Below are 22,039 nucleotides of genomic sequence, written 5' to 3' on the forward strand. Positions count from 1 at the left end.
GCCCCTGTTTTATGGGCCTTGCTTTAAAAGACTCATAAAGTTTCCTGTGCAGGACATTAATTAGCGGGGGTTATCAAAATAAGACAAACTAATAGAATTTGTGATTGTATAAAATAAAGGAAGTGGAGGTACCACTGGGAGCTAATGAGTCACAGGATGGAAGCAATCTGCCGGCTAACTAAACATTAAGACTTTGTACTAAGTCACTCGGTGTATACACAACTCGGCAAACCGGAACCTGCCCTGTGTTTACATGAATGGGATAAAGAAGTTCATAGAAACCATCTGAGACAAATCCCTGCAATATCCCCTTAACTCCTACTGTAAGCTAAAGCAAACGCCACATGTACATGTATGAAGAGGTTGTGGCACACCTGTCATGTGTATATGGATACATACAGATGTGGCCTTCCCTACTTTTCCATTTGGATGGACATGTCAAGATATCGAGATATCCAGATGCCGGAGGATAGCCAAATTTTGGGTTACATAGTTAATAAAGTTGAACAAAAAACAAGTCAATCAAGTTAAACCAAGGAAGGCAAGGGATTGGATGAGGAAAGGATTGAAGGGAAACTATTCTATATAACATAACTGTTATACTACATGATTTGGCAATACTTGCAAGATATCTAAAATACATGTGCCTCTGTGTGGCCACTAGAGGTTGTGTTGTGTATTGCAGCCAGTTAAAGGGGCTTCCTCAAGTTAATAAGTTATCCCCTATCCAAAGAATAGGAAATAACTGACGTGCAAAAACAGGAAAAACACATGATGTTCCTCCTGTCCGGGGCACGGCTCTCCGGGTGCAATGTCTGTCTTCTGTCGAGTGGAGGCACAGCTTGAAAACCAGGCGCATGCGCAGAACTAAGCCTGGTCGTCGCTCCTTCTCTCTTCTCCATCAGGCGCTGAATGACATGCACCTGAAGAAGATGGCACACGGTAATCCCGCCCAGTCAGAGACCAGGCTGGATGATGGGGTAGGGACTCGGGGCCTGGAAAGAAATAACAGGCAAGTCAGTTTATCACCTGCAACTGATACTGGGGGTTAAAATTACTTTAATCTTATGAGCACATTTATGAGCATTTAATGTGAAACTGGCCAACCCCTTTAACTATATTCACACAATGTTTATAACAATAGCCAAGATATGGTGGATACCACTGCATCCAATGGACTCTGGATATTGGGGGCTCTGGTAAAGTTTGTCCTTCATATAGCACAACCTCTCCCTTCAGAATCTGCAGTGGTTGCTCCTGATACAGATAAGAGCAAGGCACTCATTTCTGATCTGATCCGATAATTGCATTCTGACTGTTATCAATAATAGGATGGTATGTGGTCAGCCCAGAAGCGCCCCCTAGTGATGGCTGCAGGTGGCTAGACTTTTAATAGTCTACATAGATTGTTGGCTGTTGAAAGGTACAGCCCAAATAGTCGCATTCAGCTTAGTACAAGCCACTCAATAGTTAAGGCAATTAAAAGCGGCAGTAGTAGTCGCGGTGTGGCCTCGGCCTTACTTTAAGGGAACTTGATGCTTCGTAGACCCCACATCGTTAACAGGAAATGTAGAAGGGGGCACTAAAAGTTAATTTGCTATGGAGTATATAAGCTTCTAGTCTCCTTTTTCATCTTCTGGAGAAGTCCATGTTTACTGCACTTAACATTTATGGCATTTCCAAATGTTGCCCTGACTTGAAGTAAGAGAATTTCTGAAACGTAATCTATTCACTATGATCCTAGCCATTATCGGCACTGTCTAATTACACATAAGCGCCATAGACAGGGGCCGATGTAATTGGATAAATACTCCTTCTCCTTCCAAGACTGGTAGTCTGGATGATGCGTGAAGAGCGTGGAGAAGTGCTTGCAGATCAGCGCTGGTTCTCCCTCTGTCTGAGCGCTCTATAATTAGCTGCAGGCACACGGGTCCTTATATTTGGCAGTAGATGTCAACAGACCAGCTTAAAAAAAATTGATGTTGTCTCCATCGAGGTGGAAGGATCAAAAAGGGAGAATGTCATTTTGACAGAATGTTCCTGTTTCCCATTTGATGGTTAACGTTCTACGACATGTGAGCCGGCTGGGATGCAGAACCGGTCTCCAGGTCATGTGAGGACTGCGCACGATTGGTGGCAACCTGTAGCCTCTTATTCTCCACGTTACATGGACTTGTTCACATGGAAATCACAGGGCAGTAATCCAAAACCGGAGTCAGTCCAGTAAAATAAAACACAGAAGAGGAGCTTATAGTTTTTTTATTAAAATTTTAAGTCTTCAATCCTGTTTTTGGCTAGTGATGCAGAAAACTCAGCCTAAATGGGTTTTCCCATATGAATTAAAAATATTGCTTACTGTATTTTTTTCCGGGTTACAGTTCACATGACGCGGTGCTCCGATTCAGTGTTTACACCTCCTCCTGGGCAGGAGTGTTGGTGGTCACGTGACCAGTGTGGGCAATCGGTGACCTCACTGATTGTCCACCGTGGTCATACTGTTGACGCATCTAACTTACTGTTTATAATGCTTCAAAGATGCAATGCATGTTCATAATTCCTGCTAATCCGATAAACCAAATGTAAAATGTCTCTCCAGTAGAGATGAGCAGATCCAAACTTTTGGTTTGGCGTCCTCCGTTCAGCGGCGGTGGCCAATCACACCAAGACAATCCACAGCCAATGCCTAATTGCTAGGGACGTAAAGCTGCCTGATTGGCAGCCCATAAAACAACATGTCTGTGTTAGGGTGCGGTCACACGGTGCGTTCTTGGTGCGTTACATTTTCACAGCTGCTTACACTCCCAGAAATGAAGAGAAATTAACCATGCATTTTTGTAAATCTCAAGACCCTCAGGCAGAGCTGCTGGACCTAAAGTGCTGGGCCACTCATCTCTACTGGAGAAGCGTTTTTCATGTGGTTTAGCTAATAGCCGAAATTGTCCATCAAGGGTGGATTAAGACCACCATGGACCCTGGGCTGTATGAATGTTATAGCCCCTACGAGTCTGGAGTCACCTCCTACATATGGTACTAGAATCAGTTTCTTGGGGAATGGAGGATGTGTCCCTTCTGCTGCTTTTAATCTGTGGTTTTATGACCTTTGGAGGACCTTTTAAAGGTCCTGAAATGCCTCTTGTGTATTGAGAGCAAGAACAGATCTATGAGGGCCTTCAAGGGTGAAGGTCCTTAGTAATAATAATATTAATAATAATAATAATAATTCCTTTATTTATATAGCGCACACAGATTACGCAGCTTTGCACAGAACTTGCCAAACCAGTCCCTGTCCCCATGGGGTTCACAATCTAATCAACCCACGAGTGTGTTTTGGAGTGTGGGAGGAAACCGGAGGAAACCCATGCAAACACGGAGACCATACAAACTCTTTGCAGATGTTGTCCTTCTCAGTATAAAATTTGGTGGGTGGTTTGGGTGGCCATCGGCCCCCTAGAAGGCTTGGGCCCAGAGCCATCGCCCAAATCACAGATATTGTAATCCACTACTGGTGTCCATAGATCACGGACCCACATACAGACACATGAGGTTTTATAGACATTGAACAACCAACCATGTCATGGAGGGAGTGGACGGGGCCTCTCATGCTGAATAAATGATAATAAATAGATGGTTATCATAATCCGGAGAAGCTCTTCAATAACAAGGCTTGATCTTGAAGGGTGCAGCCACACGTTCAGTTTTTCAGATGAAGCTTTTGAAGCCAAAAGTTGAAGCCATGTTATTTGCTACCGTGAAACCTTTGCTCCATTCCGATGGGGACCCCCGTTTCCTTGATTTATCCCAATGGTCAGACTCCCACTCATCTACAACTTTTACACTCATCCACTGTAATATTTAAGAAGTTGGGCTAGCTGCACGTGAATAACGTCTGATACCAGCTACAGGAGGTCCAGAATTTTTTCCTATTTTTCAGTACAATTGTTATTTTTTATTATTATATTTTTATTCATTTTGTTATGTGTATTTTCAATTTGAGATGAGAGACCGGTATGAAGGGACTGATAGGTTCTCACGTCTTGTACCTTGAGTCCTGGGCTGCTCTTCTGGTTTATTCGTAGATATCCGCTTGGATGGGAAAGCCCAGGTGAAAGCCCAGAGATGAGACATCTGAGAGGCAGTAGCCGGCTGTGAGATCACTGTGCTCGCTCCCTGCAGCCTCCCGCAGATGACCGCAGAACATCAGCTTATCTGATTTCAAACAAACTTAGATGGTTTTAGGGTCGCGGTGTTTCGGAAGATCGGCTTGTTAGAAGAATTATGCCTTCAAAGTGGTCGCAGCTGACTCCGGTTCTGTGTTTAATCCACCTGATTGGAAGCAACAGGTTCTGGATATGTCTGCGCTTTGTACACTGACCTCTAGTGTTCACTGCTGCCTGTTGAAACTAATCGTAAGGACACTTTTTTTTTTTTTTTTTCATTTAACCCCTTGGTGACTAAGCTCATTTGTGCCGTCGTGACCAAGCCCTACGTTTCCAAACTTGCATGTGTCCCTTTACCCGGTAATAACTTTAGATTACTTTTACTTGCCCGGGAGATTGTGAGATTCATTTTTTGGGGGGACGTTCAAAAATTTTGGATGATATATTTAGCATTTATTTATGAATTTGGTAAAAAAAATTTTTAAAAATGGCTATTTTCAAAATGTTCAGTTTTTTCAAACTGATAGTTACATTACCTAAATGAGTTACTAATCAACATTTACCATATCTCAGGTTTGTGGTGGAGACATTTGAGAAGTGTCCTTTTGTTTTATTACGATGGTAGAAAGATCACAAATCGAGCAGCATTCTCTAAAATTTTCAAGAATATTTTAGGATCAATTATTTTAGGGACCATTTTATTTCTACAGGGGGTTTTGAAGTCCTGTTAATAGAAACCCCGCTGTATCCCCCCGTTCTATTAACTTAACCCCTCCAACTATTCAAAACAGCAGGTAGGAAGCCTGTTAACCCTTTAAGCATTTTACACGGATTAAAACAAAATGATTTTGACTTGGAATTCTCTAATCTTGTCATTAATATTAAAATCTATCACTAGCATAAAGGTTTGTACACCAAGCACATTTACATGCTGGCGTGTGCCCAAGCTGGCAGGATCTGCTCTTCTTTTCGCTTCTTTTTTTCCTTGTTTTTATGCAGAAATATTTTACAAAATATGCCAATGAGCCTAAGGGATCTTTCACATTGGCCAAAAGTAGGACCAAGCAGTCTTATGCCATGGAGAGATCTGGTAAATTCATAAGGTCCTCGGCTGTTAAGACGGTACCCATTGATCACATTGCATTGTACCACTAGGAGGAGGGAGCCCCCTCTCTCTACAGGCATGTGACCACGGGATCAAATGGCTTAACAGTCCGGATCCGATGTCATTCCGATTTGGACTGTTAAAGGGAACCTACCACCACAAATCTACCTATAAAGGTAGATTGGGTGGTAGGTGGATCAATGGGACGTGAGGATAGCCCTTTTAAGGGCTAATCCTCACGTCCCTGCACTTTTTTAATAACTTTAATTTGGTATTTATTCAAATTTACTTATGCGGCTACCGGGGCGTGGAGTAGCCGCATATGAGATTACACGAGGCGGCTACTCCACGCCCCGGTAGCCATTTTACTCCTCCTACTCACCCATCTTCGGCGCGCAGCTCCGCGTAGCTGCGCGCCGAAGATGGGTGAGTAGGAGGGGTAAAATGGCTACCGGGGCGTGGAGTAGCCGCCTCGTGTAATCTCATATGCGGCTACTCCACGCCCCGGTAGCCGCATAAGTAAATTTGAATAAATACCAAATTAAAGTTATTAAAAAAGTGCAGGGACGTGAGGATTAGCCCTTAAAAGGGCTATCCTCACGTCCCATTGATCCACCTACCACCCAATCTACCTTTATAGGTAGATTTGTGGTGGTAGGTGCCCTTTAAAGTAGGGGCCCAGCTGTTTCACCTAAGGCCACTAAAGTAAGCTGCTCCTAGTGCTACAAAGGTCCCACTGTACACTAGAAACCCCGGACCGCTTTATTCATGAGGGGGCCGGATTAGGACTCCAATTCATGAGGGGGCAGGATTAGTGGCGGTGACTGCCGCATGACACTCGGCAGTCACCAACGGCAGATAGAGTGGGTGGGGCAGTCCGTGGAAGAAGCAGTGCACCGCCCCCTCATGAATACGCCGGACTGCTTTGAGAGAGGTCCGGAGTTTCTATTGTACAGCGCGGAAAGTGTCTGCTACCGTTATCGGAGATCGTGATCTCTAGCTCCTCTTTAGTTCATCCTCTAGGCAGTCCACATCGGTAAGGAAACTTTAGCAGTGGGTGAAAACCCTTGTAGATCAGGATGTTGTGTAATGGCTGCAACAAAGGAGGAAAAATATTTGGCTCTTGTGATCTTCATTGGCTCCCCCCAATCTTTTCTTCTCACTGGAGGAGCAGCAGGAGAAAGACGTCACGTTTAGCTTGACAGGACTGAGTGAGGAAAAGTTCACTTGGCTTTTCTCCCCTCTTCCCCTCGCTCCAGGTGTAAAAATTGGCCCGGTTCGTCCTGGCAGCTACTTTTCAAAAACACGTTTGGGTTTTTTTGGTGTTTAATCAAACCCAGGAGTAAATTCTGCGTTCTGCCACTGCTGCAGTTTTATAGAGCTGCTTCTAAGGTAGAACCCTGTTCCGACTTCATAAACAAAGTCTTGTATATAAATTCTCCCTTGAAATGTAATAGCAAGCTGCATGGGTCATTGAGCGAGTGTATACTTCCAATCGACATCTATTTTTGTCAACGCTGCTGTTCACTAAACATGTGGAGCTCTATGAATCAAGCTGTTTGAGCGTAGCTGTAGTTTTCCATCTCGGTAAGATACACAGTAGCTATCACTTTAAACAAGCCAGCTGTTGCTCTCTTAGATTAGTCTTGTATAGTATTTGCTTCGGACCCCCATCAATTGCTAAAAAGTCAACCCCCGGGGATAATCTTAAAGAGAAAGTACTCCATCTACTGTCTTGGTCATTTGGTTATCGTTATGAAATTTTTGGAGGAGCCTACACACCATATAGGCTCCAATGGAGGAGCCAATTTTCCCATAGGATACAACCTTTACTGTAAATGGTGTGATAGTTGGGGATTCTACTATAGATTGTGCATTGGGCCGCTAGTTATTTAAATTATTTCATTGTATTGGGTTTCAATTAATGATTTCTAAATCCCAGCTTCCGTTGATGTCCTCCGACATCTCTTCGATATATCGGAGATCTATTTACATTACAGCCCTATACTTACTGTATATAATGCTTGCCCCTTACATACTCTCCTATTAGCAACTATATGAGGCTTGGTTCATATGTTTATATGGAAACTCTGATTTCTTCTTTGGATTGGCCATGTGGATTAGTACAGAAGTGGGCACCGGATGCCATTGGCAAAGACGGTGTTAGTTGCTACATTTTAGTTGATATCCGACTGAAATGGCCTGGATCGTAGCTAACTTTGACCAACTTAGATGACATCTAGAGGGTTAGCTATAGAGTAACTCCCTTTGTCATGCCACTACCACCTACTGCAAGTGATCGTGAGGAGCCAATGTGGCGCAACAAAAATCAAAAAAATAAAAAATAGTGCAGTTATCTATGTCAAAATATTCCATATTGAATCAAGAAGACATTTGTTTGATCCTTCAGTGTTGACACTTCCATCTTCTTCAGCTTTTCATCTTCTATTGCTTGCAGGTTGGGACAAGAGGATGTGACTATGAACAAGGTTTGTCTGTAGTCTGTAACCATGGAGACAAATAGTCTTGTTAGTTTCTGTATACAGAAAAGGCAAAATGCTGATGCGTTTTAGTAAGGAGTAGGTTGATCCACGTAGGATGGGGCTATTCTATGGAATCAGTAAGGATCTGGTCTAAATTATGAGCTAAGGACAAAGGATTTGGACCAACATTTCAACAAACATCTTGACTCCAAGAGCGAATGTGTCGGCTATCACCAATACCATATCCCTGCCTTGTGTTAGTTGAACCCATTAATTACAGGGGAAAAATGCAAATAAGTTTTCCAGGATGGAATAAGGAAAGCCACACCCCTTTTAATACCTCGTAAAGCAGGCCTCTTAACATTAAGCATAATTTTTAGGAAGCCCATCGACCTGATGCGGGGTAAAAACTAAACCAGTATATGTACTCCAGAAGGAATGGATTCCTGACTTTAGACAGCGCAGTTTCGATGTGGTTGTACCTTTTCAATACAGTGTATGGAACCCGCACAATGTTATTAGGCTTCCTGAAGGTCATGCTTGATGGTAAGGGGCTGCCTTACAAGGTAGCTAAGAGGCATAGTTTTCCTTATCTCTACGTATTGAAAACGTATTTGCATATTTTCCCAGAATCCCTTATTGGAGCGTCAATGGCTTTAAGTCTCCACACACCTGCAAGGTGGCCTTAATTGTCAAAGTCTCCATGAGGAGAGCTCTTACTCCATGGCCCTTTAAGTGAGTGGTGTCTGAGCTCTGCGGGCTCCCTACAATGAATGCTAATTAATCTCCTAATAGGGTTTTATTTATTTATATTGCCGGGACCTCCACCATCGGACTTGCGCTTTAAGCTTACTTTTCTTACGGATTAATCCGGCAGAGCAGGACTTTGATTTCCAGATATAGGATGCATGTGTTTTCTGTTCTCTCGTCCCGATAAAATCTTCTATGTTTTCTCTGTAAAGCTCTGAACATATTCTACCAGCGTATAAATATACAAGGAACCTCCTGCGCAATATGAGAGGATCGTCTTGGATTTGGTCACATCACTAATGTATTTATTGGGAAGGGCTCCTGACTTTTGCGAGGGTCTTCGTACATTATGAGGCGGGAGATTTACATGCTCCAAGGTGCGTCGTTGCTGACTCGAGCTTCTGGGTGGTAGCGTCCTACATGGGGAGAGCCGGTGCAGCTGACTTGACACGTTCAACTCTTAAGAGCACCAGTGTCAGATTGCCAAGTATTGTTTCTGTTTGGCAGAGTTGGGGGAAAATTAATATCCAGAGCTTCACACTCAAGAAAACACAAGATTTCCTGCTGCTTGTACTGCAATCGAGTGTATCTAGAAATCAAGTTTTTATAGTTTTTTTTTCAAATTTATTTTTCAATACAAAAAGATAAATTTGAAGAGCACTTGGAAAAAAATTTCTCTCCATTGTGAAGCACAGCGCACAGTACGGCACGTATAGCTGTCTATGGAGACCTATATCCGACCGTAAACTTGTGGCCATATATATGTCCCCACAAAAGCTTTGTGAATGGGGCCTTAGGATGAATACACCTACTTAAGAAAGAAAATGAAGGATGAGTTCCGGCACAGGAGTTAAAATCCACAGTGTTTATTCAATACCTTAAAACGTAGTTCCAACAAACAGTAGCTCCAGCCGACTCGTTTCTGGCTTGCAAAATGCCCTTAGGCTACATTCACACGACCGTGCAGGGCACGTATGTATGAGTGCAAGCTTGCAGCCATACAAACATCCCCATAGCCGGCAATAGGCGCACAGAGCGATATGGTGCCACAAACTGTACCGCTCTGTACACAGGGGAAAAATAAAACCTGTGCCTGTCCCCATGTGCATGGTCGTGCATCTCTACGGAGAGGGGAGGGCTCACACCTACTCCTCTCCGGCACACCGGATGTATGCCCGACCTACGTCCATGTGAATGTAGCCTCAGTTTTGGCATGAGACTAGACTAAGGCCCCATCTACATGAACGTAATGGGTACTAATTTCCGTCCGCACACTTTCTGGCTCGATATCGGACCCTATTAATGCCTATGGTGCCCAATCATGGTGTGGTCAGCATACGTTTTCTCACTGTACCATGAACGTGCATTGAAAAATATAGGACATGCCCTATATTTAGCCGCGCTATGGTGCCAGCCACTTTCTTCTCTATGGAGAGGGGAAGGGTGAAGAGTGGTGATGTATGCTTGACTGGGCTACGGCACTGGCAACCATAAAATTGTGTCCTTAAAGGGAACCTGTCACCAGGGACCTCATTTTGACTAAAGACAGGTTACAGAAGCCCATTACAGCTAAATTGCAAATATGTCTTTCTGCATTCTGTAAGCATTTGCATTACATTATAAGTGTGTTTATAACGTGCCTTGCACCCAGACAGAATCTTCTGTGTCGTCCCAGGGGTTGGGCTTTGGTTTGGATACATTTCAAAAAACAACATGTGACTTGTCTTTGCTGCAGACTCCTCAGCTCCCAGCCCCCACCTTTGTGCTCCTGTACAGCTCCTCCCTCCCCCAATGATGTCAGCTGTGAGCTCTGTGAAAGAGCAGGAGGGAGGGGCTATACAGGAGCACAAAGGTGGGTGCTAAGAGCTGAGGAGTGAGCAGCACAGACAAGTCGCATTTTGTTTTTAAAATGCATCCAAACCAAAGCCCAACCCCTGGGACTACACAGAGTATTTGGTCAGGGTGCAAAGTAAGTTATAACACACAATTTTATTGTTATTCAAATGCTTAGAGTAAGCAGAAAGACATATTTGCGATTCAAGTGTGAGGGGCTTCGGTAACCTGTCTTTAGTGAAAATTATGTCCCTGGTGACAGGTTCCCTTTAATTAAAGGGGCAAGACATTTATAATTCTAAAGATATAATGGGAGAAGATTTCTGCTGTGTAAGCTTCCCCCCTCCCCAACCAAGGAGTATTGCATCCTTACCCCTAGCTTTTACTAAAAGAGATATTATTCCTTTATATGTGGTCTATATCCTTCTGCTTTCTCTAGCGGTTATACAAGTATACCTCCCACCATCAGCCTCAGACTGCCAGGGCATGCTGGGAATTGAACATTTCACACATTTGGAGAGCCACAGGTTGGAGACCGCTGTACTAAACACTGGAATATAGGAAAGGAAGTGGAGGCAAAATGTTGGTTTCCTCAATAGACCCTTTTTCCACTCAAATTCCTACATTTCCACCCACTGAAATGGGTTTTGGTTTCTGTGCATCCATATAAGCAATAACTGGGTAACTAATCATAGGATTGTCAAACAGCTTATGGTGTGGGGTCCGGAGTGTCTTACTGAGGTCACATCATCAAAATCCAAAATTACCCCCCACTAGAAAACCCCCCCTATCAATCTCCACCATGTGTCGTTTTTCCAAAATAGTTTACTTTATCCCCCATAGACCTCAAGGATCCCACGTATGACTAGCTCCCTTATCACATGTGAGGCAGACTCAACCAAAGTGGATAATAATGCCTTAAAGCGTACAAAAAAAAAAATCCCCCACCCCCTTAACAAAAAAAGAAAAAAAAAATCCTACCAATACACGTGTCCAGATGAATGATTTTCCCCTTGGAAAATATATTAGGCGTTACGGTGCCACAGAAGCCATGAAGGTTACACAAAATATGTTTTGCCAGTTTTTACATTTTTTTTTTTTTTTATACTTTTTCACACCATAATTTAAGCGTAAAGTTGCGAGGGTCTGTGCCATGTGGTTACCATTACCTGTAAGATGTACGGTATATACGTGTCTTTGTGGAGGTTAACCGGCATTGTTATACAGAAGGAGCTGATCAAAAGCAGCTGGGAGCCCGTGTTACTGGCCGTGTTTTATACACTGCATATTATATTACCATTCTCATGATGACTACACGTCTGCAGAGAAAATACAGCAGGACAAGAAAAAGGAAAAAAAAAAAAAAATGGGACTCTTTTCGCCCCCACAGACAGCCTAAATATCATTTATTGAGTCATCATGTCCTGAAATTGTTTCTCATTTTGGCTCCTTTTCTTATTAATGCTATCAGCATTCATTATATATAGAGCCACAAGAGCTGTTGGGAGGGGGGAGGGTATGGGGGGTGCATTCTCCTAATCCAAAAATGTGTATGGAATGATTTATCTCCGGGTTGTATACTGTGTCAACTACATGATTTTAATATATATGTTTCCGGATTATAAAATATTCTGAATTCTATTCTGTAACAAGGGGTGAAATGATAAATTTAACTTAAAGTTAAGGATAACAAAATAACACATTCTCTAATTCACAGTTATTAACAAAAATACAGCATTTCACAGATATAATTCCAATCAGTCTCTATTTGTCCTGCTGTACACAATTTTGGTTGCCCCTGGATCCGACCGTAAATCTAATTATGGTCGGGCAGATTCTTCTCATGAATAGCTTCTTCTCTCTGCCTTCAGCTCCTCCCCATCCATTACAACCCAAGCTCAAACACAGGCACTACCTGCCAGCAAGCAGAAGCATGGACAGACTTACTCTACAAGCTACAGATAAGATAAGGTCTTTATCCAGGGGGGAGTCATTCTGTGTGTGTTATAGCTCATATTTAGCAGAGCTGAGAGTGTCGTTGTGTGTTTTATCCATCTCATGGATCTCTCATCTTTGATCTGTCTCTCATCTCTCTTTCTATATGTCAGATACTAGTGAATGTTTAGAAGCATGTGAACTTCTCCTGGCCAGGGCTTATAAAACCCTGTCTCAAAGTGTGTGCCTAGTCTGACATTGGACCTGAGTATCCAAATGTTTAGAATTTGTTATTCATCTTAAATTTTAGATTGTATTTACTCTATGATCTGCTAATAATCCCATGATGTCTCTGCAATATAGAGAACAGAGGCATTCATAATTAGCAGAAGGGGCTTCTGTGACGAAGACCGGAGCCGCTGAGGCTCATTTACATAATATTAGAAGTTGATTTTCTCCAAGCTGAGGCCATTAGAAGGTAAAGGAAGAACAGATCCTATGTGAGGGGGGGGGACACACAATCGTGTAAGTGTACTTGTCGTATGATACTGAATCCATCTGGTAGATCCTTTAAGCAGCTTTTGCAACAACTTTCATCATCCAACCGGCACTATCCTAACGGTGTAGTAACTGTAACTTCTACTCTAAGAAAAAAAAATACAGCAGTGCTCCCAAAAAAATGTTTTTGTAACCATGAAAAAATTATGTTCTTAAACGCCCCTTATACAAATGAAAATTTTTCGGAGTGATTGCAGTAAAGATGTAGGTTAGGACGTAAAAAAAAAACTGTAGTGGAACACTCCACCTGGTGGAGGAAACACATTTTTAACATATCACCTATGAAAATCATTGAACATTTAGTTCTACATTGCTGGTTACGAGAATATTCCATCTGACTCCTGGTTCCGATACTGAATCCATGACCCATCAGGAGTCACACCCGACCCTGTATATATCACAGCTTGTTATTGCTGGGAAGTGGCTCTAATACAGCAAGTGCAACCGAAACCAACAGGCCGCTCTGTGTACGCTCTCACTTCTGCAGGGGAGAGATGACGAGAAACAGGAAAGAAAATATTTTGGAAACATGTAGGACAAGGGGAGTTTTCAGTGAGGCAATTAGCCGAGTATTCAGCGGCTAGAGATACGGGATATCTGTGCTTTGCGCTGACAAGTCTGGGAGCTCTTTATCATCGGAGACATGGCGTATGTACAGATCCGAGCCGCACAGCGATGCCTCGTCACCGTCTCACACTTATTGTTATTCCGCGTTTTCGTGTAACGACATTCGAGGGATCGGGGACCTGCAGTCCATTGTGATGTCTCATAGTGTTCTCTTATCTAATACTGGATGTCCTGCTCTTTGGTTTATGACATAGAGATGTAGTAGAGCTGATGTGAGTCACCAAGATAAGTTCTAAACATTGAATGGATCCAAAAAAAATATTGCCAATGTTTTTTATTTTTATGTTTTGTAAATGTCCATTTGGAGTTACCTGTCAATTCAGAGTCCACTTGAAACTGGGAAAAATTTGACAGTTTCGGAAAAGTAATAACTTTTGTGTACGAGAGCATCGGAACAGTCAGGTTCGTAAAGTTTTGTTGAAATACAAATTTTACAATAAATGCAATAGGCTTAACCAGCAGTATTAATATTTTTATTTTAACAAAACTTGAAGAATAATTTATCCTTTCACTCCTTGTAATAGCATATAATCCAGAATATTTTATAATACAGCACATCTTTCGATTAGGAACGTCCATCTCCTCTACTAATCAGGGCCGACACCAAGCACTGGGCATACTCGGGGAAGTGCCGGGCCCCAGGGCTGCTTGGTGGGGGCCTTCTAAGGATGTACATAAGGAATTAATGGGGGTGAGGGGAGCTCTATATAAAATAACCACGAGGGGGCTCTATATAAAATAACCATAGCCTGCATTTTATTAACAAAAATTGTCAATTTGGAGTTCATGTGAAAATTTCGTCTCATCTGATCGATCTGAATTAGAAAAAAATGTAGCTTTGGAAAATTTGTAAACAACCATAACTTTTGTCTATGAGAACATAAGAATTGTCATGTACTCTGGCTTGTAGAGTGTGGTCATGCTAAGGGGTCATGTTAGTGAGACCACCATTTGAGAGGCATTTCCACCACCTCCACAAAAAAAACTATTTTTTCAACACATTTTGGAATTTTTCTACCCCCACTCTTTTACAGCAATCCGTGGATGCAAATCCTTTTCTTATTGGGCTCAGTGTCAGTTTGGTAGTCCTGGGATACAGCAGTTGGGTGTTTCAGTTGGGTAGTCCTGGGCTACAGCAGTTGGGTGTGTCAGTTGGGTAGTCCTGGGCTACAGCAGTTGGGTGTGTCAGTTGGGTAGTCCTGGACGACAGCAGTTGGGTAGTCCTGGACTACAGCAGTTGTGTGTGTCAGTTGGGTAGTCCTGGGGTACAGTAGTTGTGTGTGTCAGTTGGGTAGTCCTGGGGTACAGTAGTTGGGTGTGCCAGTTGCGTACTCCTGGGGTACAGCAGTTGGGTGTGTCATTTGGGTAGTCCTGGGCTACAGCAGTTGGGTGTGTCAGTTGGGTAGTCCTGGGCTACAGCAGTTGGGTGTGTCAGTTGGGTAGTCCTGGGCTACAGCAGTTGGGTGTGTCAGTTGGGTAGTCCTGGGGCACAGCAGTTGGGTGTGTCATTTGGGTAGTCCTGGGGTACAGCAGTTGGGTAGTCTTGGAGTACAGCAGTTGGGTGTGTCACTTGGGTAGCCCTTGGCTACAGCAGTTGTGTGTGTCAGTTGGGTAGTCCTGGACGACAGCAGTTGGGTAGTCCTGGACTACAGCAGTTGTGTGTGTCAGTTGGGAAGTCCTGAGCTACAGCAGTTGTGTGTGTCAGTTGGGTAGTCCTGGGGTACAGTAGTTGTGTGTGTCAGTTGGGTAGTCCTGGGGTACAGTAGTTGGGTGTGCCAGTTGCGTACTCCTGGGGTACAGCAGTTGGGTGTGTCAGTTGGGTAGTCCTGGGGTACAGCAGTTGGGTGTGTCAGTTGGGTAGTCCTGGGCTACAGCAGTTGGGTGTGTCAGTTGGGTAGTCCTGGGCTACAGCAGTTGGGTGTGTCAGTTGGGTAGTCCTGGGGCACAGCAGTTGGGTGTGTCATTTGGGTAGTCCTGGGGTACAGCAGTTGGGTAGTCTTGGAGTACAGCAGTTGGGTGTGTCACTTGGGTAGCCCTTGGCTACAGCAGTTGTGTGTGTCAGTTGGGTAGTCCTGGGGCACAGCAGTTGGGTGTGTCATTTGGGTAGTCCTGGGGTACAGCAGTTGGGTAGTCTTGGAGTACAGCAGTTGGGTGTGTCACTTGGGTAGCCCTTGGCTACAGCAGTTGTGTGTGTCAGTTGGGTAGTCCTGGGCTACGGCAGTCGGGTAGTCCTGGACTACAACAGACAGTTTAGCACCACCCACCCATAGGACTATATTGTGATTAGCTCAGCAGTCATTTCCAGGATTGGGATGGTGACCTGGGAAGTGTCTCAATGGAAGTGGAGGGAGGTCATTCAGGTGCATAGATTTTTTTCACAATTTTCTTTTATGTACATTTTTAATATTGAATTATCTCATGGTAGTTCCTGTACTTCGGGGCACAGTTATGGTGCCCACCTACTTCTCCACATTGTTACTTCATTTCCGTTAGACCTTCATAAACCTCCTCAATGAGACGTCATTTTGCTGATGGAAAGCCGGAAATTACATTTTATTTTTGCTGTCAGTGCCTCAAAAAAAAAAATCATAAATCCTAGTTCAGAGTCTATTGTACAGAAAACCCAATGCACAAGGTTAATCTAGAGATCTGAGATAATTCCTTGGTCTCTTATTCCAACAAACTATTCTTTTGTGAATGGTGATCTCCACATCTTGTGAACACGTGTGCTGGGGAACACTCCCCGCCGCCACAAAGAAGTTTCCGTCCCTTGTTCTGCAGTGAATATAAATCACTGGAATATTTCAGGACTTAAAGTGGATTTACAACATAATAGGATTTAGTCTTTTAACCATCACTTGGTTACAAAGGCATCCAAGTCCTCCTTCACAAAGATTCAGCATTTATATAGAAGAATCCGCTCTATAGTTACCCTGAGGCCACGGCAAAGGTGGCACTTGTACTGCCCGTGCCCAGGTTACAGACCCATCAATACTAGAATTTTAATACTTTGCATTATACCACTACATACAAATAAGATAAGCACAGAAATAGTATCAATACAAACCAAACCCTTTCAGTTTAAAGAGAACCTGTCACCAGGAGACCCATTTTTAGCACTCCCCCAGTCCCCACAGAGCATAGTACATACACTGCCAAAGTGTTTTTATATTAAAAATAGGTTTTACAGAAAAAAAGATATGTTATATTGTATCTTCCATTAGCATCTACTGTGTGACTAGGCAGTTGCCTTTTGGGAGTGTCTGGAAAGGAGCAGTTTCCCCCCCAACCTTGGGGAACAGCTACTCCATGTGACCTTTTCAAATATATGAAAACACCCATCACTGGGCTTAGCGACGCCCCCTGCTCCTCTACAGCCAATCCTGAGTGTGGGGAGTTATTCATATATTTGAAAAGGTCACATGTCTCCCAAGGGTGGGGGGGAAACTGCTCCTTTCCAGCCCCTCCCAATTGACAACTGCCTAGTCACACAGCAGATGCTAATGAAAGGTACAATATAACATATCCTTTTTTTCTGTAAAACCAATTTTTTTTACAAAAACACTTTGGCAGTGTATGTGCTATGCTCTGTGGGGGCTGGGGTAGTGCTAAAAAGGGTCTCCTGGTGGCAGGTTCCCTTTAAGATGGGAACACCCTTATTTTTGCTTTAAGGGAACCGGACAGCAGAAATTGACCTAATAAACTCTTGCCACTGTTTTGGTAAGGAGCCAGACCCCTTCCAGATGATGTATTTTTTTCCTAGTCCAGTGTTGTTCCCTCACTTAGAAAATCAACTATGAAGTGAGATTGGTTGTATAAAGTCATGTAGGCATAGAACTCAATGCTGAAGTCAAGCTCTCCCGCCTCAAAAGTTTGCTCTGCTGTGATTGACCTCATGCACCTGATTCAGGAAGTCCTTCAATGATGTCCCTTGACGCAGATCCGTCAATTACAGCAGGGGGGGGGGGTTGGGAATTGGAGAGCTTGACTTCAGTGCTGAGCTCTCTGCCTCCTTGAGTTATTTTATGTTCTGAACCCCAAGATTTTGTTAACGTGAGGAGATAATGGAGAATCCAGACAGTTACTGTGAGTTCTGATGCCTTCACTGATTGCTTTAGCTTTAGTGTTTGCTTTGGCCAGAAATTTCAAAACCCTCAGTTGGTTAGGTAGATTCAGGCTATTTTGAGTTCACAAGGAGTAGACCCCAATTTAGTAGAGCTCCTTTACTAGTAAAAACGGAGAATATCTTTTGTTGTTGTGAGCCTGGCATGTCCATCTGTAAGATGGTGTAGCATAGCAAGGGTGGCTCCTCTGCCACCAAACTCATTTGTTTTTCTTATATGGGTTATTGGACTTCATGTGGCTACCTCATTTCATAATTATGCACGCCTACAGCATGATTTTTCAGAGCCAGGCCCTCCTGAGGTTGTCACACAGGAAGTCCAGTGCTTCTTCGCTTCCTAATTATGCACGCCTACAGCGTGCTCTACAGCAACATGCTCCTCTTCACCTGTCCGAGAGTCTGCGACAGGAGCAAAACTTTATTTGAACATGTACTGTATTTCTACGGGGGTTTTTTTATGTCATGTCCCCAATATATAATAAATAATTACCATAAAGCGGCCATCCCCTTAAAGGAAATCTACCACCAGGATCAAGGATTGTAAACCAAGCCAGACCTATATGCTGGCGTGTGCACTCCCCGGCAGGATCTGCTCTTTTTTCAGCTATTTATGTCCTTATTTTTACAATACAAATTATGCAAATGAACCTGAAGGGCTCTATGGACTCCAGAGCCCCTCAGGCTCATTTACATAATTTCGAAACCTTTTTTTGTAAAAAAAAAAAAAACTAATGCAGAAGAAGAGCAGATCCTGCCAGAGGGGGCACACGCCAGTATGTAAGTGTGCTTGGTTTACAATCCTTCATCCTGGTGGTAGATTTCCTTTAAGAGGAAATCTCATTAGGAAAATGTAAATATGAGAGTTTTCCTTTTATACCGTACCGGGCAGCGTCATGTATAACCAGCTCCTTCCCTGGAAACTAAAGCCCTGGCCGCCTCCACTTGTAGGGAGTGATGGACAAGATGAAATATTAGGATGTAAGAGTTACAGTAGCAGCAAGTGTACATCTAATATCCTACGCATCCCAACGGGTGACCTCAGCCTCTCGCTGGATGTGAGATAATTAGGTTTGTACCATGCCATTCCCAGTTAGCGAGGCCTGCCAACAATGTCACATAACACTGAATCATGTCAGGAGGCTTTGAGGTGGATGGCAGCAAATAACCACAAAGTGATTTAATTAGAAACATTACTACGTACTTGAGACTTAAGTGCATTTAGCTTTGTAAGTGCTCGAGGTAATAGAGCCAGTTCTGCTTAAAGGAGAACAGAATCAGAAGCAATTGCCTATCTCTGGCTGCCGATCCCCGGGGAAAATCTGATCCCTACCAATTTATTTACATGGATATTGCAGGGCAGCTCTGCCTAGAATAGTTTAGGGGCATGTTCACACAAAGCCCCATTTCATGTAACTGGTGTAACATTTATTAAGAATAGGTCTAGCAAGCTCACAAGTTTATACTTATCATGTATCAATTTCTATATTATTAATGTATATAGTACTACCATATTCACCTGCATCCATTACACAATACTCCAGAGCTGCACTCACTATTCTGCTGCTGGTGCAGTCACTGTGTACATACATGACATTACTTATCCTGTACTGATCCTGAGTTACATCCTGTATTATACCCCAGAGCTACACTCACTATTCTGCTGGTGGTGCAGTCACTGTGTACATACATGACATTACTTATCCTGTACTGATCCTGAGTTACATCCTGTATTATACTCCAGAGCTACACTCACTATTCTGCTGCTGGTGCAGTCACTGTATATACATGACATTACTTATCCTGTACTGATCCTGAGTTACATCCTGTATTATACTCCAGAGCTGCACTCACTATTCTACTGCTGGTGCAGTCACTGTGTACATACATGACATTACTTATCCTGTACTGATCCTGAGTTACATCCTGTATTATACTCCAGAGCTGCACTCACTATTCTGCGGCTGGTGCAGTCACTGGGTACATACATGACATTACTTATCCTGTACTGATCCTGAGTTACATCCTGTATTATACCCCAGAGCTGCACTCACTATTCTGCTGCTGGTGCAGTCACTGTGTACATACATGACATTACTTACCTGTACTGATCCTGAGTTACATCCTGTATTATACTCCAGAGCTGCACTCACTATTCTGCTGGTGCAGTCACTGGGTACATACATGACATTACTTATCCTGTACTGATCCTGAGTTACATCCTGTATTATACCCCAGAGCTGCACTCACTATTCTGCTGCTGGTGCAGTCACTGTGTACATACATGACATTACTTACCTGTACTGATCCTGAGTTACATCCTGTATTATACTCCAGAGCTGCACTCACTATTCTGCTGGTGCAGTCACTGTGTACATACATGACATTACGTATCCTGTACTGATCCTGAGTTACATCCTGTATTATACCCCAGAGCTACACTCGCTATTCTGCTGCTGGTGCAGTCACTGTGTACATACATGACATTACTTATCCTGTACTGATCCTGAGTTATATCCTCTATTATACTCCAGAGCTGCACTCACTATTCTGCTACTGGTGCAATCACTGTGTACATACATGACATTACTTATCTTGTACCAATCCTGAGGTTACATCCAGAGCTGCACTCACTATTCTGCTGCTGGTGCAGACACTGTGTACATACATGACATTACTTATCCTGTACTGATCCTGAGTTACATCCTGTATTATACCCCAGAGCTACACTCGCTATTCTGCTGCTGGTACAGTCACTGTGTACATACATGACATTACTTATCCTGTACTGATCCTGAGTTACATCCTGTATTATACCCCAGAGCTACACTCGCTATTCTGCTGCTGGTACAGTCACTGTGTACATACATGACATTACTTATCCTGTACTGATCCTGAGTTACATCCTGTATTATACTCCAGAGCTGCACTCACTATTCTGCTGCTGGTGCAGTCACTGTGTACATACATGACATTACTTATCCTGTACTGATCCTGAGTTACATCCTGTATTATACTCCAGAGCTGCACTCACTATTCTGCTGCTGGTGCAGTCACTGTGTATATACATGACATTACTTACCCTGTACTGATCCTGAGTTACATCCTGTATTATATACTCCAGAGCTGCACTCACTATTCTGCTGCTGGTGCAGTCACTGTGTACATACATGACATTACTTATCTTGTACTGATCCTGAGTTACATCCTGTATTATACTCCAGAGCTGCACTCACTATTCTGCTGGTGCAGTCACTGTGTACATACATGACATTACTTATCCTGTACTGATCCTGAGTTACATCCTGTATTATACTCCAGAGCTGCACTCACTATTCTGCTGCTGGTGCAGTCACTATGTACATACATGACATTACTTATCCTGTACTGATCCTGAGTTACATCCTGTATTATACTCCAGAGCTGCACTCACTATCTGCTGGTGGTGCAGTCACTGTGTACATACATGACATTACTTATCCTGTACTGATCCTGAGTTACATCCTGTATTATACCCCAGAGCTGCAGTCACTATTCTGCTGCTGGTGCAGTCACTGTGTACATACATGACATTACTTATCCTGTACTGATCCTGAGTTACATCCTTCCCCCTGAGTGCTGCCTAGATCTCCCGGCCCAAAGGGTGCAAACCGGAACTGAACTGACATGCGTAGTTGAGTTCCGGTTTGCACTGCTCAGGACGGGAGATCTAAGCAGCACTCCCTGCGAGTGTGATGTGAGTTCAGTCCATCACACTCGCAAGTGTGAAAAGGGCCTAACACTTCTCATACAGTATATGTTATCCACATATAGTATATGTCTCCTTCCTTCTAAAATCATCTGGTGGGTGCTACCAGCGCCTCTCCGTATAATAGATTCACAGAGCGTTACACTGTCTTACAATGCCTGAATCAATGAGTAAGTGTCCCTGTTTTCCTATGCTTGATTTTGATACCATGTTTTCCTGAGTGATGTGAGTGCCCCATGTTGCCCCCTGGACCACCTTAGTATTGTGCCCAGCCTCCTGTGGCTCCAGGAATCTGACCCGTGCAGTATTCACACTAGACATACACGTCTTTCAGCCGCTCCACACAATGAGCTTAAAGTTTGTGTAATTGTCCTGGGAAGGGATGGAGTAAAAGCCTCTCTTTTCATTTTGGGTTTTCCACGTAGCAAGTTAATGCAATGTATCCTGAAGTTGCACCTAAGTCTCCACATTAAATCCATCCATGGGTTTGGAGCGCTGCCAGCATCAGTCCATAGTGCTACTGTTTTACCCAAATTAGTCTATCGGGTTATTAGTCATGATATAACGAGGCCATTCTTCATGGTAACCCGAGATCCCGTAGCTTAATAAACGTCATCATTTCCCCCTTCGCTGAACATAACAGAATTGATATAATCTGACTTTCTGTGACCCAGGTAGCAGCTGAATGATGTTTTCTCTGTGTTAATAAATCCCTTCGATTTC

At 43.3% G+C, this 22,039-nt stretch overlaps 1 protein-coding gene across 6 annotated transcripts in view; it reads left to right on the forward strand.

The window, feature by feature from the left end:
* The window catches only part of SUPT3H (SPT3 homolog, SAGA and STAGA complex component), a 335,908-nt gene that overhangs the window by 183,286 nt on the left and 130,583 nt on the right, over window positions 1–22,039 (forward strand). Inside the window, exon 1 of one of the 6 annotated variants that reach the window (XM_072143736.1) lies at window positions 15,711–15,808. The exons of the other annotated variants lie outside the window; for them this stretch is intronic. Coding sequence (XP_071999837.1) covers window positions 15,761–15,808 — 48 coding nt within the window. The 5' untranslated portion in view covers window positions 15,711–15,760. Of the gene's footprint in view, window positions 1–15,710; window positions 15,809–22,039 lie in introns of those variants that run through there. 6 annotated transcript variants of the gene reach the window in all.

The sequence above is a fragment of the Engystomops pustulosus genome, chromosome 3 (genome assembly GCF_040894005.1).
Source record: "Engystomops pustulosus chromosome 3, aEngPut4.maternal, whole genome shotgun sequence".
NCBI lineage: Eukaryota > Metazoa > Chordata > Amphibia > Anura > Leptodactylidae > Engystomops > Engystomops pustulosus.